This window comes from Mya arenaria, chromosome 3 (genome assembly GCF_026914265.1).
Source record: "Mya arenaria isolate MELC-2E11 chromosome 3, ASM2691426v1".
NCBI classification, from domain to species: Eukaryota; Metazoa; Mollusca; class Bivalvia; order Myida; family Myidae; genus Mya; species Mya arenaria.
In genome coordinates, this window is record NC_069124.1 from 81,568,228 (window position 1) to 81,586,649 (window position 18,422).

The 18,422-nt window shown below is 36.7% G+C and overlaps 2 protein-coding genes across 2 annotated transcripts; one reads left to right on the forward strand and one right to left on the reverse strand.

Moving 5' to 3' along the window:
- Nucleotides 1-389: 389 nt before the first annotated feature.
- LOC128226322 (neuronal acetylcholine receptor subunit alpha-7-like) lies at nt 390-9,701 on the reverse strand. Its single transcript, XM_052936205.1, has 8 exons — nt 9,540-9,701; nt 9,266-9,310; nt 7,325-7,431; nt 6,995-7,134; nt 3,485-3,598; nt 3,054-3,335; nt 2,623-2,825; nt 390-806 (listed from the first exon to the last, which is right to left on the reverse strand). The coding sequence occupies exons 1-8, from the start codon at nt 9,699-9,701 to the stop codon at nt 390-392; spliced, it is 1,470 nt and encodes a 489-aa protein (XP_052792165.1).
- A 1,604-nt stretch (nt 9,702-11,305) lies between these two features.
- On the forward strand, nt 11,306-12,379 carry LOC128226324 (uncharacterized). The gene has a single exon (XM_052936206.1). It carries the CDS (start codon nt 11,306-11,308, stop codon nt 12,377-12,379), a length of 1,074 nt encoding a protein of 357 aa, XP_052792166.1.
- The last annotated feature ends 6,043 nt before the right edge of the window (nt 12,380-18,422 follow it).

Sequence of the window (18,422 nt, forward strand, 5' to 3'; positions counted from 1 at the left end):
ATTTATACAATTGGCTGCTGCAGATAAACAATCAAAAAGTACCAAATGAAGACATGTTTTCCTATCAGTATTTAAAAAAAAATCAAATACGATCTACTGTTCTCATCATCTATTTTAAAAACATGTTTATGATGCACATGCTGAACATGTTGAAGACTATGAAATTCAAACATATATACACTTCAAATGAACATTGATATTTACGTACATAAAAATACACATGGCGTACATACACGCGTACAAGAAAGGGCTACGACTCGATGCCTTGTGTTTCATACGTCGCACCCACATGTGGCCAGAGTCATTCAACATATACGGTAACACAATACCGTCATATCACGACAATCCTTACAGTAAATAACATTGCAGTATGTTATGTCATCGTATAATTATTCCGCTGAGTAAAAGTGCATAACATCCGGATCAGCGGAAGTTATCCTAATAAGAATCAAAGAGGAGATCCCGAACTGGAAGAGGAAGAAGAATACCATGAAAATACGATCCACAACCTGCGCCAACTTCCGCCACTCGTCCATGCCCAGCGACTCTCGCCGCTTCTCCTCCATGTGATCTTGGATCTTATCAATACAGTCCAGTTGCTTCTTAAGTAGGGACACAACCTCCGTAGATGTGTTGTAGTCGAACTTGACGCCTTTGAGGTCGGCCATTTTGACGTCTCTGTGGTCTGAGAGGACGGACGTCGTAACGGTGCGGTGTTCGGCGTCTAAAGGATCGTTGTAGTTGGAGTCTTTGTCAGCTGTCGACAACCCGGGAAACCCTTGGTTCTCGTACGCCTCTGCTTGCGTCTACAAACATAAAACAATTCGGAGATTTTGTTCCGACGACATACAAAAGTGTGAAAAGAAAATGCCATTTAATAATTTGATAAAACAATGATAATTACGGGAACATTTCGGTATTTAGAAAATAAAAATAATTACCCTGTTACGTAGCACAAAGTAAGGGCCAAAACGACAATTAACGAGAAACACAAACGTACAAACATCACAGCAGACCACAAGTCAAAGTGGCGCCTTAGAACAGTCAGTGAAACACGATCACTAGAACACGAGTTAACTGGGTTTTTAGGATTGAGCTTTAGCTCAAGACATTTGTAATAGACCACTAAAATTTCACCTGAGTCCATGTAGAGTTGGACATCTAACTTGAAAGTACCAGATTTCAAAGAAAATCAGTCTGTGAAACATAGCCAGAATAATGATTGATTTATAAAATAAGTTCATGTACGAATGTGTTATATTTTGCATGTATATGCATATATATAACAGTAAAATAGATGCATAAAAGACAGATTTGAAAGGGAAACTCCCATACACAGGACAATTCCTTGCAGTTTAGGGTTTGATCTCATTGGAGCTACATTGCACAATAATTCTATAAATAAGATACTACAGGGGAGGAAATTCAGATATACAAGACATAGTTAATTCAGTGCGGTTTTCTCCCTTCTGCATTGCTCTAGCAGTGAAATTAGCTAAATGGTCGAAATATACCAAGAAGCATTGTATGTTAGATGGAAGAACTTATATCCTTCAGTATCCATTAAAGTATACCTCATATTTTGCAAACATAATGCGTTCATACTCCAATGTCTTGGTAAAGCTGGGTCATTTTTCACTGTATTGCTATATATTTGGGTGCAATAATAATTCATATTTCCATATAGTACTGATACGGATAATTAGTCTGAATATGTACATACTAATGAATCAAACTGGAGCAACGTAGCTATCTTTTAAAAGGTACGATCAAGTCATTCAAAGACATCCATCTGAAATAGCTCGCCAAAGCAAATGCTACGTTTAAACAATGTCTTAAAATAATCAATGTGTCATTGTAAAAACCTGGAGGAAAAATAAAATATAATACATCTACACTATTTTTTATAGTATATGTCGAATTAATTTGACATACCATAGCGATACGAATCAAATTCTTTACAAACAGAATCTTATATCTGAGGCAACAACGGCTGGCAGCTGTTATTGTTCTGAAAACGGTCTGAAAATAACCAACATTATATCCCTAAGAAAAAAACAATGCCAACCTTGGTCAAAATGGGTGGTGGAAAATAAAATCGGAAAAAAGTAATTGAAGAAAAGATAATTGTTCATCTCTAAATTCAGAGCAAGAGAACAAAGCACCACTTGGGGCATTCAAACGCTCACCTCTGATGAAAAAAAGACAAGCGTGTAATTAATGTCAACGAATTTATGTCGCAGAGCGTTGAGATCAACATGAAGTTTTTTTCTATGGTGATTCTTTTTCAGACACAAACATACCATTGTGATATATACCGTTATAACCTTCGTTTTATAAGTATTGAAAAGATCGTTGACTACACTAAGTAATTCTATTTGAAGGAAAAAGGGTTTCAAAGTCTAGGTCAATCCCTATGTTTAATTACTATATAAAGACTGGCCATGACCTTAACATTGAACATACTAGCACATAACATAAGGGGGTCCTTAAATAGCTTACAGCACAGTAGTGTCTCAAGGTCCAACTAGGTCTAAAAAATCAAATAGTTGTGCGGAAAAAAACGTGGTGTACCGAACAACGGGCCATCTTCGAAAGGAGTATAACAACCATCAATGTTACCTTCTGCGCCTTTATGTTGTCGTATTGTGTGAGTTTGTCGGTTGTCTTGACAAGAAGGATCTTGCCGAACCAGTCGAGGAAGACAAGGCGGACCCAGGGCGGCATCCGCTTCCCGAACTCGCCTTTGAAGTGCAGGTTCAGCACAGTGACCGTCATCAGGCACGACAGCGATACCAGACCCATCGCGCACGCGAAATACACGCCTGTACATGAACAGTCTCAGTGTGCAGTATTTGTTGTTCAGCAAAGTTATAATCGAGATGTTAGAATGGAAAGATAAGAGCGTTCTTTAAAATACCACACGGACTTTATTACGGTCATGCAAGTGAAAATGCGAAAGCACAATTTGTTTCATAGAGCTCAGAAGAAAATGTACTAAGATCTATACCATCAGTAGTGAAAAATAACACATGCAACAAAGGAAGACTAACCTATATAAGGGAATGTCTCCGAGTCCGCCGGCATGGTCTCAGAAACCACGAGAAGGAAGACGGCCAGGGAGAGGAGCACGGTGATCTCGAGGGACACCTTCTCCCCAGATTCCGGCGGTAACAGAAAGCCTAGGATCGCTATCGTGGAGATGAGCGAGCACGGGAAAATCAGATTCAGCAAATAGAACAGCGGTTTCCGGCGCATATGCACGTAGAACCGGACGTCAGGGTAGGGCTCCGGGCAGCATGTGTACTTAATTTCATTCCTCTCAGCGGGAACACCTGCATACAGAATTTGCTTTACACTTGATACTTGAGGTCAGACAAGCGTTTCACGTAAAACTACTTTTTTATGAATAAAACTTAGGAAGGAAACTGCATTCAAAATACCAGATTCATATCCTTGTTTATCAAAAGCAAATCACATTTACCTATGATATCCCACTCGCCGTTCGATACAAACATAGAGATGTCGGCCGCCGAGGTCATTCCTGTCAAGTTGAGATCCCAGCCATGGTATGACCATGAACCAAACTGCAATTTACCTGAAATAGGATGAATTTAGGATTAGAAGACAACTTATATGTCCCGATCAACGGTGAACGTCTCTCGGCAAATGCCACCAGCTTTAGCATTTTGACCCACTCTTTTAACTGACGTCATTACATTTCAAAGTGCTGTCGTAACACAACAGCCATTGTAGAAATCATCAACATCATAGCATCAGGGACTAGGAGTATTATATAACAAAGGAAATTTGGTTATATGTGAACAACCGGTCATTAGTTACACAGATTGTGTTTCAAGATCTTATCAAGCTGACAGGAAGAACTGTTATACATACATCTAATCATTGTTTAAGGAAGTAAGTCTTATATTAGAAACATGTCTTTAAATTGCGTATAATACTGTGAATATAATGCTTAACAAAAGGATTGCTTGAATTTATTTTATGTTATTAGATATTTTCGCTATGTTTATAATTGCTCTCTCCCAAAGAAGCGCTGTATGTCCTGCGAGGTTATTATAAGTTGCAGTTAATGATTAATGTTCCGTTTCGTTCCGTATTACTCATTTACTATTACTTCATATTAAACTGGTTAAAGAGTGGCAATAAGACTCAGGACAAAAAGAAGTACAATTGAATGTATTTAAGGTTCAATATTTACTTATATTGAATATGTGCACTTTCTTTAATATATTGGTTTAAAGAGGTAAGTAACGTCGTCGAAATAAAAAAAACAACAACAGCTTTTGGTTAAATAACAAAATTTGCATTTGAAATAACGTCACTTGTTCAACTATTTTATGGAATATTTTGTTATTTCAAAGTTAATCAACAAGAAGCAAATTGGACATGTTAGTCTTGAACATTTTGACAAAGCACAGTTTATGTTAGCAGATATTTTTCGTAAAGTTGCAATTCTTAGATAAAATGTTCCCTTTTCAAAGAATGCCAAACTCCGTATAATACTACACAATATGACGCAGGGGATGCTTAACTCAAAACTGATTAAAAAATAAAATAAATTTGAAGCGTTTTACTTTTTACGTTCCACATCCCATTTGTATTGTTGGAGAACATTACAAATTGCACATGCTGTTCATGAAGATTCACCCTATTAGGGCCGAAAATGACATCGTTTTACTGATATGAAAGGTTGAGAAACAAGATGTACGTCATGTGAAATTAAAAGACAATGCTTATCTTTAAAAGAGATATTGCGGGAAAACGGCGATGAAATAACAAAACTTTGCAAATTATTCAGAGTGCTCCCTAATGCCTGACATTATGGTCAGTTGTGTACTTTATGCATACGCCTGGATCAGGACGTAGATAAACTGTTGTACACAAGTACACGTTCCCGTACAATTTGTGATGACAACTCTATTATGAAAGGAGTTATGTTTATGATAATCCACAGGGGCCTGCTGCGTGATATGAGCCCTTCAGGGTCAGGAAGTGAAAACGTTTTGTCCACACTTACACGTACAATTCGTGACTCCAACCTCTCTATCATTTAAAGGAATACTGAGATCAACAAAGCATTAGTTGAGAGAGTGGTTTAGTGGTGGGCTCGTGTCCAACCAGGGTCACGTTCTATTTGCCACTCAAAAAAGACACATGTGCAATTATGTGAGATATTTATGATGATACAGAAATAATTACAGTAAAAATAGTTAAAAAGCATACTTCAAAAAGCATATTACGACTTATCTTAGCAAAAGAAAAAACGACATGCTACAGCCAACAAAGCTAAAATCAGAAATGCAATAATCGTGTACATTATGCTATTTGAATTTACTGAGTGGTTGCCACGGCAAAACAATATCAATCTATCAAATATGTGATTAATATTTATGTTCGCAAAATGAAATAAAAGGTATACAAAGCTTGCGTACAGTCATGAATGTAAGAAAATAAATATGTTGATAATAACATGTATTGCATGGTTGACATAACAAAATAATATATAAATATTGTGTTTAATATTATTTTTTCCTGGCAAAACAACATAAAAGTTATAGGATCATGATAAATGAACATTAAAAACATCGAAACGTGAGCTACAATGTTTTCCAAGATGGCCGCCATTCTTTCACATGTAAAGCTACAAAATTGGTGTCGATGAAAATTTTGTTCAGAATAGCTCTGTATGACCTTATTTTTCCCAGATCATATTCTTCCCACCTGGGAAAAATAGGATCCTATTCTTCACAGCTAGGAAAACTAAGATCTCATTTGTCACACATTTCGAATATATATTCGGTTTCAAAACTTGCATCATTTTGTTTAACAAAAAAAGTACATTTTACAACTGAGTCACATTTGTCACAGATTGCTATTTCCAGTATTGCAGGTATATTTTCTTCATATACATGTATGCGTTTATATTCTTGTCATAAATAATCGTTGATTATGTTGTTGTCGTTTCTGTTGTTGTTGCTGCTGTTGGTTGGCTGCAGTTGTAGGCGCAGTGGCGGCTGTTGTAGAGATAGTTGTTTTATATTTTTATATTGTTTTATGTTGTTGCTGTACGGGTATTAGTGGTATAAGTAGGAATAGTATTGGTTCTTGTTGGCACCGTAATAGTTGGTGTATGCCTAGTAAAGGTAGATGGCATTGTGTTTGTTGTCGAGAGTTGTGTTGGCATAGACAAATGTACTGGAAAAAGTATTTCCAACGCTTTCGTTGAACGGCTAAATTTCGGGCCAGCAGTAGTAGTGAATACCGCAGTGCTAGAAGGGCTTTGGTTTAAAGATAGTTCTGTTCCGAGCTTGCCTGATATATGGTCGAACATTTACGATAGTGTAACAATTCACCCCCTGGTACACAATCCGACCGGGTTAAATATAGAGAAAATTATAGTTTTAAGAATTGGTGGTGGTGTTGTTGTTATTGTTGTTGTTGTAAGAATATGTTTTATTGTTTTTGTATAAGGCGTAGTTTCAAGATTATTATTATTATTACTTTTATCATGCTATTATTATTATTATTTTATTTTTATTATTATTATTCTTTTTTTTTTTGTTATTTCATTTTTAATATCAAATTTATCAAACAGCAATGTCATCGACAAAATCTGTGAAGTATATGATTCTCTTGCTTACCACCATTTTGGTCAATCATAATTATATGTCTCAGTTTGAAACTGTGAAGAATAGGATCCTAGTTTTCCCAGACCTGTGAAGAATATGATCTGGGAATAATAAGGTCCTACATAGCTCTAAATCTGCTTTTCAAACTTCCTAAAGTATTCTTTGTTATTTTACTGAGCTATACCCGACATGCTTAAACACACAAGAATGTCCATGCTATAATTTAAATTCGAAATTAATTGAAATTCGAATCAATGTTTTGATGCTGGAGTTGGACTTCTTTTATAATTATTAATATGTTTAAGTTATATCAAACCGACGCTACTGTGTAAACTACTCACAGACTTGAGTGTCAAATGGGAAGTAAGTGACATCCACCTTGCAGAGACTGCGGATGACGGACGGGAAGTTGTAGTAGACGTCGCCGTTTGGGTAAACGTTTGGTCGGTATTGTTGCAGGCCTCCTAGCGCGTTCTGTGCACTTGTGGAATGTCAGGAAGTGGAAGAAAAATTGATATTATTTTTGCGGTGATTCTTATCGTCTGTTACAATATGAAAATTAGTTACAAAATACAGAATACAAGTAATGTACTACGTTCAGTCATCTCTCTATATATCCAGCATTATTCATTAATCATAAGAATTCCTAATTACCACGTACAAGTACCTACTTATCATAGAGCGTGATGTCCGGTACCCAGACTCTCCGGTAGGGCACGGCGATGTTCTTGATCCCCGTCTCCGTCGCGTTCCACGTCAACTGGCAGTCGTTCCATACCTTAATGATGAACAAGATCTTTTAAGTGAGTTTAGCATCCTTAGCATCCTTAGCTGAAACATTATGGGACTGGTGCCTATCGTTGTGAAAGTAGCAATATGATGGTGTAGTTAGCGGTTAGCAACCAAATGAAATCGTACATCCATTGCCATGCGTCCTTCTACTGTGGAATCGAACATCCATTGTCCCGCTTCGTGTTACAGTTGAATGGTTCATGCATGGTCCATCTTTCTTATACAGTAGAGTAGTACAAGAATTATCCTGCGTTCTTCTGCAATGGAACCGTACATGCATTATCCTGTTTCGTTCTACAGTAGTACCGTAGATTCGTTCTACAGCCGAATTGTAAATGCATTGTAATGCTTCCTCTTTCAGCGGAATGGTACATGCATTGTCGCGCTACCTTCTGCAGTGGAATGGTTCATGTATACAATAAGTTTATGTTATTTATTCATTTTCAGATATTTACACCTCAACTTCCATTCCTTAAATGAACGTCATTTCGGCAATTGCGTTCATCAATCGATGAACGCAACATCTTCGGATATATTCGGATCGTAATTCATTGCATAACAATATACATGAAAGCTATTGATCTTGTTATTGGTTGTATTGTGTCTGCAGGTCCCGTAAAATATAGATCAACATTTTTAAAAGTGTAAGTTTATTATATTTCAAATATATTGGTACCAGAAGTGTTTCAATTTTGCGTTTTAAAGGGATTTCAAGTGGTTGATCTTTTCCCGCGTTCGTTATTGTGACGTCATTTGAAAAAAATATGTTTCCGGTTATAGTCGGGTCGTTCTATGTACAGAATGGGTAAGAACGGATTACTGAAAGGTTTTCTTCAATGAAATGAAGTATTCTTTTTAACAATTCTTGGATGAAATAATGAACTATTGGTGTAAATATAAGGAATGAATTACGGGGTTGATTTCATTATCGGGGATATGAACGCAATTGGGTTGGTCAAAGTACGCGTGGAGTCCTTCGGACTCCACACACATTGACCAACCCAATTGCGTTCATACCCCGATAATGACATCAACCCCGCAATTCATTCCTTAATTGAATCATTTCAGACGCGTTTATGATGACGAGAGACGTATTGTGTATACGCAGCCATCTCACACGCTCTGGATGGCTCTAAACAAACACCGGTAGAAATGAGATATGGATGATGAGTTGAACTCGTTCAAGGTGGCTTCCTAGTCTGTGAAAGGGTCGCTAGTATATGTCATAACTGTTGGCTGGCAGTTGTTTGTCAGGATTGAACTTTTCTGGTTTGGCTTTAATCCTTGTGACTAACTAAACCCAATGTTTAAAATTTAATTGCTGGGCTCTTTCCTGTACCCTTGTTGCGTTATTAATGGGATAAGATGCACGTGCCTTTAAGCAGGCTTATTGTGCCGACAACTGGGTCGTCCCTGTAGTTTCTATTGTATCTTTAAGAACTGATTATACATATTTAATATACATTGTTATCTAACATTTGGGACACTTTTTAGGAGGCTAAATAATAGGTGTACAGGTGAAGGTTATTTCATTTTAAAACCTTGAAAATAATGCCATTATAACATATAAAAACAAATAATGGTAAATGCTATAAAAACAAATAATAGTAAAATGACATAAACTCAGTACGTGTTAAGTACACACACAACTGATAAGATTGGGCGCACAGTAGTATAACTGTAACTCAACACCATGGTAAATAATCATCACCACGTTTTTATAATGGAGGAGCGGGCACTTGTCAGAAAAAAAAACAAACATCAATATTGCTGGAGTGATTGTTTATTGTTTTATTGTTATACTGCTGGAGATAACTCACCATTCTGACCCACGTGTTCGTCTCCAGGATCTGCATAGGCTCATTCTGGAAAAGAAACACAACAGAAAACAGTTATTGAACATGCAAAAACAGCCTTGAACTATTTTAGAGACATATCAAGTCAGAAAAAGCCATGATTAAAGAGTTTCTGTTGCGCAAGTGTTTATAATACACCGTACTAACCCGAAATACCTTTGAAGGCACACGAACCACAATATAAAATCTGTTTTGTTTTTTCATATGAACCATACTATCTATGACACGATATACTGACCAGTTCTACAATCTGCCGCACGGCCAGTCCGAGTTGAACCTGGACGGAGTCCAGGGGGTTACAGCGGGGAAGCACTTCGGGTGAGTAGCCCTCGAACAACTCATCCATCAAATTCTTCAGATGAATACAGTCTGTCCGCGGGGCTTTCCGTGAAACATACATCGAATAGGCATGTTATAACAAGCCTGAATTACATGCAAGCAATATAGTGTGATGACACATATGTATACAGTGTGTGTATACCACGTGTTAAATTACGTCATATATGCTACGTCGGATGTCAACATTTTGCTTAAAAGGAAGACTTAAATCAAAGATAACTTTTCTTGTACAACACATTTTTAAATGAAACAAAGGGCAGTCTATGCCTCTTAAAGAGCCCCGCATTTGTTTTATTACCGAAATTTGATAAAGACATTAGTTTCATCAAACACTTCGACAAACATGTTTACAAAATCATGTTTTGACAGTGCTCCGTCAGACGGCCGTATTGTGAAAAGGTTTGTCGAAGTGTTTAACGAAACTAAACTCTCAATCAAACTCTGGTAAAAGACCGCAGGCAGGGCTCTGTAAGCGGCTGAGACTGCGTAATCTTGCATTTAAAATGGTGAAGAAATAGTGAAGTTATCTTTGTTTAAAGTCTTTTTTCAAATCAAAATATTGCCTTCCAACGTAGCATTTATAACGCAATTTATCACGTGGTGTACACACTCTGTGTAGAGCGGAAATAACAACCTCAGTAGCCAACACTTTTATGAATTCCCTCATTGAAGGCACAAGGCTGAGGCAATAAACGAGAGCTTCATCATCGATAGCGAAATGTTTCATAGAAAGTAGCCGACAGATTGGTGTTATTTCGATTTGTTCATGTAAATCATCAAAGCCCTGACACAAATCAAACCAACTTTTCGTGAAAAAAGTTTGTGGTCTCCTTTTGTTACTGCGTAAAATCCGTTCCACTAAGTTAAAAGGAGGTAATAAAAAGTGAATTTCGTTCAAGGGTTTCAATTGTAAGAAGCCCGACAGTTCTTGGCAGAAAGTGGATTTCAAGGTGACTGCCATATAAACCTTAAAGATGTTAGTTTGCTTGTCATTGTCTTAGATTAGAAAGCAAAAATGACATCAACGTGAATGTTTTCTGGCGACAGCTGTTTATTATCAATTTTGAGTTTTGGCTAAACAAATGCTGTGTACAAAGAACGGTGTTAAAATACAAAGTGAAATGGTTTATTTTAAAAGAGGAGCCCCAAATGGGTGCTCCTTGAAAAACAAAACAAACTTTTTACTTTTTTATTAACACTGAATGCTATTAGAATCATAATAAATTGATGATACATGTTATTTTTGGGGACAAATGATATGTTATAATTGTAAACTGTATTCAGGGCAACGGTAGGCTTCTTGACTTTCCATGTTCCTCTCTCTGACATACTACTACGCTTTAGACTGGGAATTGACATTTCGCGCCCGCCAGCGACCAACTTGTAAGACTTCCTTGCAATCGATATGACGGCCATCTTTAAGTTTGAGAACAAATTGAAATTTATATAATTCAGGTTGAGTGTAAGAACTTTCTCGAGTAAGTTGTGCTCATTGCAACCAGTGTCGCCTCTTTCTACGCATCACACGAACTGTCGGTTGCGGCGCAAAACGCAAAAATCGACGCTGTGCACAGAAGCCATGCGATGGCATTAGTCATCAAGGCAATGCATTCTAGTCACATATAATAAATATTATTTTGATGCTCACTATATGAGTGCTTTATGATGACCCTAGATCGTTCACCTATCCTGTACCCAATGATTGCCCTAGATCGTTCACCTATCCTGTACTCAATGATTGCCCTAGATCGTTCACCTTTCCTGTACCCAATGATTGCCCTAGATCGTTTACCTATCCTGTACCCAATGATTGCCCTAGATCGTTCACCTATCCGGTACCCAATGATTGCCCTAGATCATTCACCTATCCTGTACCCAATGATTGACCTAGATCGTTCACCTATCCTGTACCCAATGATTGCCCTAGATCGTTCACCTATCCGGTACCCAATGATTGCCCTAGATCGTTCACCTATCCTGTACCCAATGATTGCCCTAGATCGTTCACCTATCCTGTACCCAATGATTGCCCTAGATCGTTCACCTATCCGGTACCCAATGAATGCCCTAGATCGTTCACCTATCCTGTACCCAATGATTGCCCTAGATCGTTCACCTATCCGGTACCCAATGATTGCCCTAGATCGTTCACCTATCCTGTACCCAATGATTGCCCTAGATCGTTTACCTATCCTGTACCCAATGATTGCCCTAGATCGTTTACCTATCCTGTACCCAATGATTGCCCTAGATCGTTTACCTATCCTGTACCCAATGACTGCCCTAGAACGTTCACCTATCCGGTACCCAATGATTGCCCTAGATCGTTCACCTATCCGGTACCCAATGATTGCCCTAGATCGTTCACCTATCCTGTACCCAATGATTGCCCTAGATCGTTCACCTATCCTGTACACAATGATGGCCCTAGATCGTTCACCTATCCGGTACCCAATGATGGCCTTAGATCGTTCACCTATCCTGTACCCAATGATTGCCCTAGATCGTTCACCTATCCGGTACCCAATGATTGCCCTAGATCGTTCACCTATCCGGTACCCAATGATTGCCCTAGATCGTTCACCTATCCTGTACCCAATGATTGCCCTAGATCGTTCACCTATCCGGTACCCAATGATTGCCCTAGATCGTTTACCTATCCTGTACCCAATGATTGCCCTAGATCGCTCACCTATCCTGTACCCAATGATTGCCCTAGATCGATCACCTATCCGGTAACCAATGATGGCCCTAGATCGTTCACCTATCCGGTACCCAATGATGGCCCTAGATCGTTCACCTATCCGGTACCCAATGATTGCCCTAGATCGTTCACCTATCCTGTACCCAATGATTGCCCTAGATCGTTCACCTATCCTGTACCCAATGATTGCCCTAGATCGTTCACCTATCCTGTACCCAATGATTGCCCTAGATCGTTCACCTATCCGGTACCCAATGATTGCCCTAGATCGTTTACCTATCCTGTACCCAATGATTGCCCTAGATCGTTTACCTATCCTGTACCCAATGATTGCTTTCAAATGGTCATGGTGCAAGGGAAGCAAGGGCATGCCATATTATGACACATATCTCATAGTGCAAGGGAAACCAGGGCATGCTGTACCGAGGCATTCAATTCATAGCGCAAGGGAAACTAGTGCATGTCGTATCAAGGCATATATTCCATTCTGGCATCTCAATTTAACCGATAATGATATAAGAGCAATTAAACCCTTGTGTTTTATGCGACCAAACAACATATTTGGCGACATGTTGTCTTTGAGAGGTATGAATGCTCCACCAAGACTCGAAACGTACGGGCATATTTACTGATCTAAAGTTAGCGTCAATTTTGAAACAAGATAAAGATTGAATTATCTCCGAAATGAATAACGTTTGAAAACAATTTGATTTGGTATGAAAATATAGTACTGAGCTGACATTTTAAGCATTTTCACACGTAATACTAATTGTTAATGTTAATCAAATATTTGATTGTTTAAATTTGCGTAAGAGAAGTACAAATTGTTTGAGTTCTTATTGATAAATATATTTCAATTAATTATTCATTGAATACGCGACATGAGACTGTTATAGACAGGTAATGTAATTGGGAACTTCTTCTGGATAAAAGGAATCAATCATTTATTTTCAGTTTACCCAACAGATACGCGTTAATTAAAAGTTAAATCACAGTTATGCCTATTATGTATACAAAACACACGTAATTAAAATGATGCGGATTTAAAAGAGCTCCCCATCCGACTATTTAAACATACGTTCATCTAAGAAAGTAGCATTAAGCATAATGCATATAAGCAATAGTGGCTTATACGCAACTCTCCGAGATGGGTTCTGAGCATTATAGATACAACGACAAATATCACTAGTTTTAATCAATATAATAACACTAATAAAACATGGGAACCGTGGTGCGAACGCCAACGCTTGTCGGAGTATTTCGGTCGAACAAGAGGCCATACTGGGACAATAAATAAAGCCAGATGTATGCGCCTTCATAAACATGGGCGTAGTATGTCTGGTAACATGTTTCCCAAGTTGCATTTGAGTACCTTGATATGACCCTGGTTAAAGTCTGTGAGCAAACGACACCGTCGACGACAACAAGGCTATGGCAACTGTACAATAGTTTATTTGTTTGTCTTATATCCCTATATAGTCGTTGAATATTACTGAATATACGGATACTTAACAAGGCATAATCTATTATATCTAAAACAAATATTAATTAACGAACAGTAACCTACCTAGTAAAACAATCACGAAAACCGCAACGAACAGCGCCATTATTGATGCTAAAGTTGTTAAAATATAACTGAGTCAAGAGACAGTCTACATAGCATTAGTGCCTTTAGAATGAAAACAACGAGCAAATCCGTAATGACTTAAATTGTCAGGGAAATTGATACCGAAAAGTTGATATATCATACATCCCCATCAACAATATGAGCAAACTGATTGTGCTGATAGAGCTGATCCCGCTGAGAGCCTGAACTCTTAAGTATTGAACTTCAATAAACGCACCTCAGGATATTGCTTCTTCGTCTAATTGGAAGGCCGATTGTTTTATTTGTTGTACTTCCTTTATGGAACAGTAAATAGCATAACAAAATGATCCCATTAAACAGGAAATTCTGCTAATCGTAGTAAGCTGACAATACTCAAAAGTTTCGCATTCATACGAAAAAGGTTTAAAATGTGCTCAAGAGGAACATTGCTATACTTCAAGCAATCTAGTAAATGTTTACAATACATGTACAAGTTGTTGCAAGCTTGTTTGATGTCCTTACTTGCGTGTATTTTTTCTTGGTTGTAGATTATTGGTGTCTAACTCAAGCTCGGTGTGTGATTGTTTGCAGTCCTGTTTTGTTCATGGACTTAAACACGAATATTTTCAGCTTTACATTATCCTATCACTGAACCTTACACAGGAAACTAGTATTGACGCACATCTTTATTATGGATAGTTTAGACGACTAGGAGGAACAGGATTCCATTGCGATTCCATGATTTCCACTTGACATTTCAACCAAATAATGATCATGCCCTCTGACGAGAATTTCTGAAAGTCTCCCCGAATAGTCCCGATCTCTCTACGGAACATAGCGGATACGATAAGGTGGTATTCGTGAATAATAGCTAGGTAAGAAAGTCTGGATTGTTAATCCACAACTATGTACATCCTTGGTTTATTTCCATCGTGTCAAAGCAGGGTGCCAGATTTGATCGATGGAAGTAATAACAGAGGGCAATTTTTTAAGATCAGTACCAATGAACATAATTGTGCACTACTCATGATGTTGGGAATCGGTGGGGTACTTAAAGTTTAAGAATGGTTTAAATATCCATAGATCAATCTGACAGTCTAAAGTTCTATTTTTACAAACACATATAAGTTTGCCTCTTATCATTTCTGTTGTCCGTCCGTCCGTTTACTTGCCGCCAGTAATAAGCTATTGCATGTTCTTGAGTTATAACCTTATTAATAATCACGGGTTGACTGCTTGCCCTCCATATTCTCATTCATGTTTTCGTCCGTAGGGCCGTTGCCCTATGTACCTGTTATCTTTTCAGTGTTTTTCTCTGAAATATGTTTAAACAAAAACCAAAATGAATGACCCTTTCAGATAAGATCAGATCATTTATTTACCAGAAGATCATAGACCCATGTGGCCGAATATCATACAAAAAATGACGACAAGTACAAAACATGTGTAAATAGTCATACATATGTATGACCTTTCGTGCACTACAGACAACATTTAACATACCAAAACATACAATAACCACAATTTTAACAATACAATTACTGGTATATATGTGATCATATTTCATATGCATATACATATACATAAACACCCACACATACATATACATATACACATATAACACACACACACATACTTATGTTGGATATAATGCAACATTTCTAAGTTCGAAAGCCTTGTATATAAACATACTCAGATTTTTTAAAATAGTTTCATTTTCTGTATTGATCAACGCAATTAATTTATACATACTAGGATGTTGTCTATAATACCCAGGTATAAATAGCATTCGTAGTTCATTAAATAATGTGCACTCTAGTAGAAAATGGTATTCATCTTCTAATAAGGAACAAACAGTGCATTTACGTTCATTTAGGGGCGTTGATTGCGGTCTATTCCATCGTCCCGTTTCAATGCTTAATCTATGTGAGGATAGCCGCAATTTGGACACCGACATTCTAAATTTAGTAATATTTAAAATGTTGAGATATGGTTGAAATCTAAATTCTGACACATTTTTGTAAAACCTAGCCCTACTGGACATGTCTAATCTACTTTGCCAATCTTGAATAAAAGTATCTTTTAACCTTTGTTTAACAAGACACAAAAATATCTTAACATTTCCAATTTCTTGATAAAACCAGGCATCATATAAGCCTAAACTACAAAGTAGGTCTTTTGTGAGTGAACACCAATTTGGTTTGTTTGGATGCTGTTCCATATCTGTTTTCAGCATGTTATAAACCTTTTTATAATATTTACTTTCATTACTATGTAATAGTTTCACCCAGTATTTAATTATACTCATGTATCTTATTGTCTTAAAGCTAAGCCTCCCTAACTCTCCATAAATGAAGTCATTTTGTGTCGTCTTTTTTACACCGAGAAGACGTTTACAGAATTGTAAATGAACTCGTTCAACTTGATTGCCTTGAGCAAATCCCCAAACTTCCCCAGCATAATTTAAAATAGGCGCAACAAGTTTGTCAAATAAATCAAGTCTATGTTTAACTGATATGCTAGTAAATTTATAAAGATATTTGTTCATTTGAAATATCGCTTTAAGTGCTTGACCCGCTAATGTTGTTTGCGCATCAGAAAACGATCCTCCATTGCTAAACACAATGCCAAGGTACGGAAACTTGTTTGTAATTTCTATTTCAACATTGTTGTAATAAAACTTCATATCCCCCCTTAATCGTCCACCCTTATGAAATATCATAATTTTAGTTTTATTAGTATTAACTACGAGTTTCCATCTATTACAATATTCAAACAAAGCATCTAAGCTTAACTGTAGTTCATTTTCGGAATTTGCAAATAATACTATATCATCAGCATATAAAATCAGAAATATTTTAAACATATTAACATCTATGCCATCTAGGCCTTTGTGTATAAAAACATCTTCTAAATCATTTAAAAACATAGAAAATAGGAAGGGCGACAAACTTTCGCCTTGCCGTACACCTAACCTACAGTCAAAGCCTTCTCCTAATAAATTATTATGTTTAACTTTCGATTTGACATTATCATACATTGATTTAACTATATTTAATATTTTACCTCTAATTCCAAGTTGAATTAGTTTGTACCAAAGATTATCTCTTACAATATAATCAAAAGCTTTTGTGTAGTCTATAAAAGCACAATATAAACGTTTACCTTGGTTTAACATATGATTAATAATACCATGTAATACAAAAATGTTGTCAACAGTTCCCATATTTGACCTGAAACCTGCCTGTGCTTCGATATACACATTGTATAGTTCTGCCCAATCAGTCAACTTATTGTTTAATATCCGCGTAAATAATTTACCAATGGTGCTCAACAATGTTATCCCTCGATAATTATTTTCATCATTAACATTTCCCTTTTTATGTAATGGTACAATAAAACCCTCAGACCATGTCTTTGGGAAATATCCAATATCAAACAACTTATTAAAAAGTGTAAGTAGATGCGGTAACAATACAGACTTTCCATGGATGGAAAATTCATTCATATGCATATCTGGTCCACCACTTTTATTTGTGTTTAATTGTGAAATAGCCTTTATCAAACAATTAGAAGTTATCGGTGTATTTAATTCATTGAACATAACATCGAATTCATTCTTCTCATATCTATCTATGAAATCAACAACATCCTCATCGATAGAGAAAAAAGGGTCATCGGGGTTATTTACCGTTTTAAAATACCGTTCAAACGTGTCTAAAGATATATTGGTGGCTTTTATATTAGCACAGCCTTTTAACATATTCCAATATAACTTTGCATTTTTAAACCGCGATTCATTTAACTTTTTTGTTTGCATTTTATCATAAGAAAGCTTATTTCTACGAATGCACATTTTATAGCGAGATCTCGCATTTACCATATTTAATCTATTTTCTTCGGAGTTGTAATGTCTAAAAGTATTTAATGTGCTATAAAATAGTCTCCTATTCTCATAGCAATCTTCATTGAACCAAGGCTGGTCATTGCTAGAGCTATATTCAAAACGATTTGTGTCCGACTGAATAAAACATTTACGCATAAATGGTTGTGCCGAATTATGTATAATAGCAGAAAACTCAGAAATACAAGAGTCCAAATCTTGGGCTGTTGTAGCATTTTTTATCCTAGTATTACAAGATTGTAAATCATCAAATGTATCTTGACATGATAAATTTTGCATAAAAACATCTTTTTTACTACTATCCCACACGTATTTACCTTTAACGCTACTACGACTACTCTCATTACATGTTACATCTGCTGTATGTTTACTAAAAGACAATGCAAAATTAACAGCACAATGGTCTGATAATATGTTTGGTGAATCAACAACAAAACTAGAAACATGCTCAAATAAATTTTGTGTAGTTAAAACATAATCTACAACACTTGACCCTCGACAACCAACATGTGTATAATTGCCTACTTTATCTCTATCAAAACGACCGTTTAAGATACGTAATCCGGTTTGTTTACACAAATCTAAT

Coding starts and splice junctions, on each gene's coding strand:
- LOC128226322 (XM_052936205.1), bottom strand. CDS start 9,701: ATGTATGTTTCACGGAAAGCCCCGCGGACAGACTGTATTCATCTGAAG. Junction 3,336..3,484: donor CGGCGAGTGGGATATCATAG/GTAAATGTGATT, acceptor TTCTGTATGCAG/GTGTTCCCGCTGAGAGGAAT. Junction 807..2,622: donor ACAACATAAAGGCGCAGAAG/GTAACATTGATG, acceptor TTATGTTTGTAG/ACGCAAGCAGAGGCGTACGA.
- LOC128226324 (XM_052936206.1), top strand. CDS start 11,306: ATGACCCTAGATCGTTCACCTATCCTGTACCCAATGATTGCCCTAGAT.